Consider the following 7,967-nt stretch of genomic DNA (forward strand, 5'->3'; position numbering starts at 1 on the left):
GGGGTGTGTCAGATGCCGGGGTGTGTCAGATGCTGGGGTGTGTCAGATGTGTGTGAGTGTTGTGTCAGATGCTGGGGTGTGTCAGATGTTGGGGTGTGTCAGATGTTGGGTGTGTCAGATGCTGGTGTGTTGTGGGTGTGTCAGATGTTGAGGTGTGTCAGATGCTGGGGTGTGTCAGATGTGGGGTGTGTCAGATGCTGGGGTGTGTCAGATGCCGGGGTGTGTCAGATGCCGGGGTGTGTCAGATGCTGGGGTGTGTCAGATGCCCTCCCACACGTGGGGGTGTTTGGAGACTGGAGCTTGTCTCTGGATCTGGATTTTATGGCAGTTCATTGTTTTTGTGAGTTTCATCAGATTTTAGCTCATTTAAAAAATAAATAAAAGTCTTCTGCTGTTTTTTACTGCACATCAGGACTTTAACATTCTGTAGATTTAAAATGTTTTGGAGCTTTAAATGGTCTAAATTAGCTTCAGTATTTTTGTTTATCGTCTGTAAAAAATCACACTTTAAAACCTGAACTGGTCAAACACGTCCAGCTCCAAAAGGTCTGAGTTTAAAGCGAGAGCAAGGGCCTCCTGCACTTGTCTTTGGAGTGGACTTTGTTTCCCAAGATGCTCTGGGGTTAAGTCTGGATATTCCTCACACACTCAGACCCTCCTCCTTTTCTCTCACGGAGCCGAACGCCGCAGAAATGAAAATGAAAAACAAACTCACGGCGGAAACACGGCAAGATTTTGGCGAGAGGCTTTGGCGTGAGTCGCTGTATTTCTGGAAACTTCGTTTGGATCATTTTACACTTTTCTTTCAATTTAAATTTAATGGATTTATGTTTGTTATTCAGTGATTTTTATGGACCAGATTTAAAGGAATATTATTATATTTGTCAAATAGACAAAACTGAAATGTTATTTTCAATTTGAGTTTTTAAATGACATTTTCAGAGTTGTTCAAAACTGAACATACAAGAGAAAAACTTATTCACACTATTGTAAATATATTATTATTATTATTATTATTATTATTATAATAATAATAATAATAATAATAATAATAATAATAATAATAATAATAAAATGAATTCAGAGTCTGTTTGACAGAAAAAATAGTTTAAAAAAGGATGTGCGCAGGTTCAGTCTTTTATCAAACAAAAGTTTGATTTACTGTAATTTTACATGTAGAAAAAACTTTTAAAAGCTCAGACTTTAAAGTTATATAATTTTTAATGAAATGCACATTTTAAATTATACCAACTTATTTTCATGAAGATGTTTTAAATCATGTGACTTTTACCTGAACATTTGAATCAGTTTCTCTGTTCACTAAACATTAATATTATAAATAATATTGTAAAAAATAATATAACATAAAAGTGAATCCTGCCGCTCTGAGACTTTTGTTTTTGGGTGATGCGCTTCAGTCTGAGTTTAGACAGTTTATCTTTTCATTCTTGAGAATAAACTTGTTCTTTTATCTCTCCATTGTTTTTATCAACATTAACATTGTGTTATGTTCTTATTTACATTTATATACATTTATATACATGTGTTATGTTTTTATTACATTTATATACATTTATATACGTGTGTTATGTTTTTATTTACATTTATATACGTGTGTTATGTTTTTATTTACATTTATATACATTTATATACGTGTGTTATGTTTTTATTTACATTTATATACATTTATATACGTGTGTTATGTTTTTATTTACATTTATATACATTTATATACGTGTGTTATGTTTTTATTTACATTTATATACGTGTGTTATGTTTTTATTTACATTTATATACATTTATATACGTGTGTTATGTTTTTATTTACATTTATATACATGTGTTATGTTTTTATTTACATTTATATACATTTATATACGTGTGTTTATGTTTTTATTTACATTTATATACGTGTGTTATGTTTTTTTACATTTTTTATTTACATTTATATACATTTATATACGTGTGTTATGTTTTTATTTACATTTATATACATTTATATACGTGTGTTATGTTTTTATTTACATTTATATACATGTGTTATGTTTTTATTTACATTTATATACGTGTGTTATGTTTTTATTTACATTTATATACATTTATATACGTGTGTTATGTTTTTATTTACATTTATATACATTTATATACGTGTGTTATGTTTTTATTTACATTTATATACATTTATATACGTGTGTTATGTTTTTATGTTTTAATTTACATTTATATACGTGTGTTATGTTTTTATTTACATTTATATATACGTGTTATTTATTTAGGTGAGTTTATTTACATGTGATTATGAAGAGTTTAGTGAATTGTTTTGTATTTCTGAGTTTGAGTCCAGGACCCGCTGGAGTGTGTGTAAGATCTGTCCGTGTATAAATGTGTATATAAAGCGTATATAAAGCGTGTACATGTCATTTAAATATAATCTAATATAAATATAATAATCCTTACCTCTGCATGGCCGTGTTGGAGTCCAGGACTCCGCTGGAGTGCATCCAGGAGCGAACGCTCAGAGGCTCCTCTTTCAGAGACGAGACGCCTCGAGACACAGGCTCTGGCACCGAAAACATGTCAAGACCTGGACCAAGACCTGGACCAAGACCTGGACCAAGACCTGGACCAAGACTTGGATCAAGACCTGGATCAAGACCTGGATCAAGACCAGGACTAGAGACCAGAGAAAGACCAGGATCAAGATCAGAACCAGGAGAAGAGACCAAACTGGACCCGGAAAGATCAGAGCGGCAAAAACATGAAAAATAAACAGAAAAAAGTTTTAAACTTTAGGGAAGAAAAAAATTTGAAAACACTGAGAATTTTATTTAAAAATTTAAAAGGAAAACATCAGATAAAAAAAGAATTTCTGTAAAATCTGTGACCAAAAGTGATTTGAGGAGAAGAAGATGTTGAGAGAAACAGAAGCTCAAACATGTGAAGAAAACAAAAAGGTTTTGGATCTTTTTACTGGGGGAAAAAAAAAAAAGTCTGAAGAGAAACAAGTGAAACTGAAGCAGGACTCCAGAGCAGGGTCAGAGTCCGAGCGGCGGAGTTTGGATTTACGCAAAAAAAAAATAAAAAATTAAAAAAGAGTTTTGTCCAAAAAAGACTTGATTTTTGTGAAGGAAAAATGAACAAAACAGAAATCAGTTTCAGAGGAAAAATGAGAAAGAGCAAAAAACAAAAAGAAAAAACCTGAGGAATGAGAGAAAAACTAGAGGCTGCAGCTTTTGGTCCGTGTGAGCCGAGCGTCCGTGTCTGAGCTCTTTTAAAATAATCAAATGAGAAAAGTGGAAATGAAAAGACAGTCACCAGTTTGAGCAAAAAAATATCATTGTAATTTTAAAGGAATATAAAACATTCAATTTCTTTTAAATTGGATAATTTTCCAGAAATGGGATGGTCTCAGAAAATACAGATACAATTTTTAAAAAAGGACAAAACCTCCACGCTGCTCCTCCACAGGAAATTCTGGAATATAATTATAATTAAAAAAATGCAGATTTTGGTGAAATTTTGTGAAATGATAAAAATTAAAAGACAACGAGAGTTTTCCCAAAAGAATTCTTCAGCTGCAGGAACCTGCGCTGGTCTGGAGAAAAGAGGACGAAAAGACGGGAAATCTAAAAAAAAAATCTGTACAAATATTTTAAATAAAAATAAGAAATCTGTTTGATAAAAGGCCGTGAGTGTGAGCTGCTGCTCGTCTGGAGCAGGTCTCACTCAAAAAATGATGAAACAAAAATGTTAAAAAGACAAAATGAAGCAAAGATTTGATTAAAAAACAGTGAAATAAATAACGTGTTTTAAATGTGTTAAAAAGTGGCTCCGTTTTGAAGTGAAATCCAGAGAGACTGTTCCAGCCGACGCACACGCAGAACCTCTGAGAAAAAAATAATTTTAAAAAGATTTAAAATGTTTAAAATGTTTAAAGTGTTTGAAAAGTCCAACAAAAGTCAAAGTAAAAAATCTAGACGACTCAAACATCCAGCGAGGCTCAGTCCCTGAAGCCCTTAACCGGCCCCCAGCCACCGGCCCCAGGAGCCCGAGAACCCGTCCTGCTCTAGTCTACGTTTAGACCAAGTTTAGTCCAAGTTTAGACCTGGTTTGGACCTGGTTTGGACCTGGTTGAGACCTGGTTGAGACCTGGTTTAGACCTGGTGGAGACCTGGTTCATCCCGGTTTGGTCCAGAGAGATGCCGCTGTGAGGTTTTCCCCAAAGATCCTGGTCCCTGGATGTTGGACCCTCAGGACTGAACCGGGACTAAACCTCAGGGGTCATGTGACGTCAGCTGTGATGTCATCAAGGGGCGGGGCTACCGACCCAGGAGGCGGAGCTAAAAACGCAACTTTAAAATGAAATGGAGGCCAAATTTGAGTCATCAATTATCCTCTATTAGTCTTGGCTTGGTCCTGGTTTGGTCCTGGTTTGGTCTTGGTTTGGTCCTGGTTTAGACCTGATTTAGTCCTGGTTCAGTCCTGGTTTTGGATCTCTTCTGGAAATATCTGGTCAGTTTCTAGAGACGTGCACAAAGTCACTGAGAAGATCCAAGACTGGACTAAACCAGGACTAAAGAAGGACTAAACCAGGTCTAAACAAGACCAAAGCAGGACCAAAGAAGGACTAAAGCAGGACTAAAGCAGGTCTAAAGCAGGTCTAATGGATGATGGAGGGATGTGGTGAAAGTAAAACACTGGAAGAGAAAAGGGGAGGAGCCATGGCCAGAAGACAATCAAAGAGCAGACGACAAGAACCAATGAGAGCAGAGAAAAGCGTCCAATCAACAGAGAGAGAGAGAGAGAGAGAGAGAGAGAGAGAGAGAGAGAGAGAGAGAGAGAGAGAGAGAGAGAGAGAGAGAGAGAGGGGAGAGAGAGAGAGGGGGTGGGGGGGGGGGTCCTGGTTAAGTCCTCAACTCCTCTTTCTTTCTTTAGTCCTTGTCCCTCCTCTGTCTTTCTCACTTCTCCTCCACTTCTCTTCTCCCTCCATCCTCCTCTCCTTTGTGTCTTTTACGCTTCTCTTCTTTCTCTTCCCCTTATTTAATTTTCTTCCTCTCCTCCTCTTCTCTCCTTCTCATCTCTTCTTTACTGTTCTCTCTCCATCTACCCTTCTTTCTCCTTTCTCCTCTTCTTTGTCCCCCTTTCCTCTTCTCTTCTTCTTCCTCCTCCTCCTCTCTTCCCTCCTCCCTCCTTTTCTTCTCGTTTTAAACTCTGTGTTTCCGATGACATCATGAAGGGGTTCCCCGGGGATTCCCTTCAGTTCGAGACTCACAGAGAGGAACAGCGCCCCCGTCAGGACGCCCCCCCCCCCAGAAGACAAAACAAAAAATTAAACAGAAGCACAAAACATAAAAATAATAAATAATAAAGCTTCTAAAGGTTAAAGTAAAAATAAAAATGGTCAGCTGGAGAATAAGTAAAATAGTAATGATAATTTAATTTAAAACAAATATAACAATAATAATAATAATTTAAGTTTAAATAAGTAAAAAGTTCAATTAATAGCTAAATTAAAAAGATATGTTTTGAGTTTACTTTTAAAACTATGAACCCAGCAGCAGCGGACCTCAGATCCTCAGGGTTAGAGTTAGAACTGTTCCACATTAACGCTGCAAGAGCAATTTTAGTACATTTGTCCTCGCCTGGATTTTTTTCTTAATTTTGTGTTTAAAACTCCCCCTTTCCCTCTAATGAAGTGTTACATCCTTTTTGTCACTACAGCCTGATATTTCACTTTTATCTGCTGCTGGACTCGTGTCGTGCGGCTGTGATAAAAGCTATAGGACCAAAAATACACCTGAAAAAAACAAAAACAAAAAACAGAAAATTAAATTCACTCTTTTCATACAACTTTTTGGACATTGCCTCACAGCAAGAAGGTTCTGGGTTCGATCGCCTGGGCCTTTCTGTGTGGAGTTTGCATGTTTCTCCGCGTGTCTGGATGGTTTCCTCTGGGCTCTGGTTTCCCTCATCAACCCAAAACCTGCTCCAGGTCCAAGAACAGTTGATAGTCCAGGTCAGTTCAATACAATCAGTTCAATCATTGTGTCCTTAGGCAAGACACTTCACCTACATTGCCTAGTATGAAAGTGTGTGTGTGTGTGAGTGATGGTGGTGGTCGGAGGGACCGATGGCGCCGAGTGTCTGTCATGCCCCAGGGCAGCTGTGGCTACAACAGTAGTTTACCATCACCAGGTGTAGAGTGAATGAATGAATGCTGAAGGAATAATGCTGTGTAAAGCGTCTTTGGGGACAGAAATGTCTGTGAAAGCGCTATATAAATAAAGACTTACTTACTTACTTACATAAAAAATGTATAATTTAGTGTCACTTTTCTCCATGGAAATGTTATTGCTTTATGTGAAATGTTTCACAGTATGGCATTAAACCTTTCTATCTTCATGGAGACCAAATCAGACCAAGTTCCTGGTCAGATCTGTGAAGATTCGACCCCACTCTCAGTCAGAATGTCTTTTTTCTATGGATTTCACACTGTCACACTGTGGAACATTCCAGGCACAATAACATCTCCATAGAAACGAGCAGGTGACGGACCCTCCACCAGCAGAGTTACACAGTGCACCTTTAATGCTTCCAGAGTCAGTGACATTTTCCTGCGTAAATCTCAAATTCACTGATTCAAACCAGAGCCTGACCCGCTCATGTGACTGCAGCGCCCTCTGCTGGCCGCGTCTGCACACCGCACCACACGCTCCTCACTGCCTCCCTCTGCTGGACGCTCGAGGGAACAGCTGGACCACAGAATCTGAAAAAGGATCTAAACCCGGTCTAATCCAGGACTGCACCTTTCCCAGACCCAGAGTCATCTTTAAGTTTGGTTAAGTTTTGCATCTGCAATCAAACATCCAAACTTGTAACCAATGTCCCCTCTTTATCTCTCCTTGACTCCTCGTCTCCTCCCCTCATCTCCTCTCTCCTCGTCTCTAAACTAAAGGAGTTTTATTGAAAACACTCAGTCACATAAAAAAAAACAACAAATTTAAGAATGATTTATTTTTTAATTCATACAAAGCTTCAGTCAAAAATATACATCTACAAAAATATCAAATTTATTTTTACATTCAAAGTTTTTCTGAAATATCAAAGGAGTGTGGAATGACATCACAGCCCGTGAGCCAATCAGACGTCAGCTCAGAGGAAGGAAGGACTGTGATTGGACGGTGCAAACTTTGACAATTAAAAAAAGTGCATTAAAAAAATTAAATACCAAAATTATGCCCAAAAACTGCTTTTAGCTGAAGGCTGCTCTGTGATTGGCTGCTTCGTCACTTTTGATTTGCATAAAAGTTTAAAGAGCTTCACTTTTGTGTCTTTAGTGCAAATCCTTAATGAACAAACCCTAACAAACAAACAAACAAAAAAACAAACTAACCCTAACAAAAAGGTTGTTCAGGTCAAACATTTTCAGTCTGAACATTTTTATGTTTAATATTTTCAGGAGTAAACTTTGAATCATAAACAGATGGAAACCACATCTGCCTTTTTCTCACAAAGGCATTTCACTAAAATTAAATACAAATTAATTTAAAAGACATAAATTGGTTTTGGTTCACAGCTGAGCTATGAAATCTTGATTCAAACTTTAAGTCAGATGCCCTGCCTGCGTCTCCATGAGCTCTTATTCTGTGTAAAAGTTTCTAGCCCTGAAGTTTAGTCGACCATCACGGTCTGAAGTACCTGGGATTTTCAAATGTGGATTTTAAAAGTACAGAAAAACAAGACTGAGACTTTCTAAAGTTCTGTCACGGTTCAGGAGCCGTCTGGACTCTGGAGGTGTCGGGTTTGTCCCTTCATTTAAACCCAAAAACTAAAAATCAAAATGAACCCAGATGATGCACTGGAGCTGTCCTCTGATTGGTCGGTCTGGTGTGGCGTTCCTCAGAGCTGTCCTCTGATTGGTTAGAGGCCCAGGATGTGGTTCATGTGTCCCTGAAGAGAAACATGAG

The 7,967-nt window shown here is 37.5% G+C and overlaps 1 protein-coding gene and 1 long non-coding RNA gene across 2 annotated transcripts in view; both read right to left on the reverse strand.

Annotated features, from left to right (window-relative positions):
* Window positions 1-2,576, reverse strand: part of LOC110166063 (transcription factor COE3-like) — a 30,208-nt gene extending 27,632 nt beyond the window's left edge. Inside the window, exon 1 of the mRNA XM_055150503.1 lies at window positions 2,458-2,576. Coding sequence (XP_055006478.1) covers window positions 2,458-2,576 — 119 coding nt within the window. The remainder of the gene's footprint in view (window positions 1-2,457) is intronic.
* Window positions 2,577-6,996: 4,420 nt separating this feature from the next.
* Window positions 6,997-7,967, reverse strand: part of LOC129407903 (uncharacterized) — a 3,639-nt gene continuing 2,668 nt past the window's right edge. Inside the window, exon 4 of the long non-coding RNA XR_008631772.1 lies at window positions 6,997-7,950. This is a non-coding gene — a long non-coding RNA (uncharacterized LOC129407903). The remainder of the gene's footprint in view (window positions 7,951-7,967) is intronic.

This window comes from Boleophthalmus pectinirostris, unplaced genomic scaffold (assembly GCF_026225935.1).
Source record: "Boleophthalmus pectinirostris isolate CB_2022bp ecotype Guang Dong unplaced genomic scaffold, ASM2622593v1 HiC_scaffold_14, whole genome shotgun sequence".
Classification (NCBI taxonomy): domain Eukaryota; kingdom Metazoa; phylum Chordata; class Actinopteri; order Gobiiformes; family Gobiidae; genus Boleophthalmus; species Boleophthalmus pectinirostris.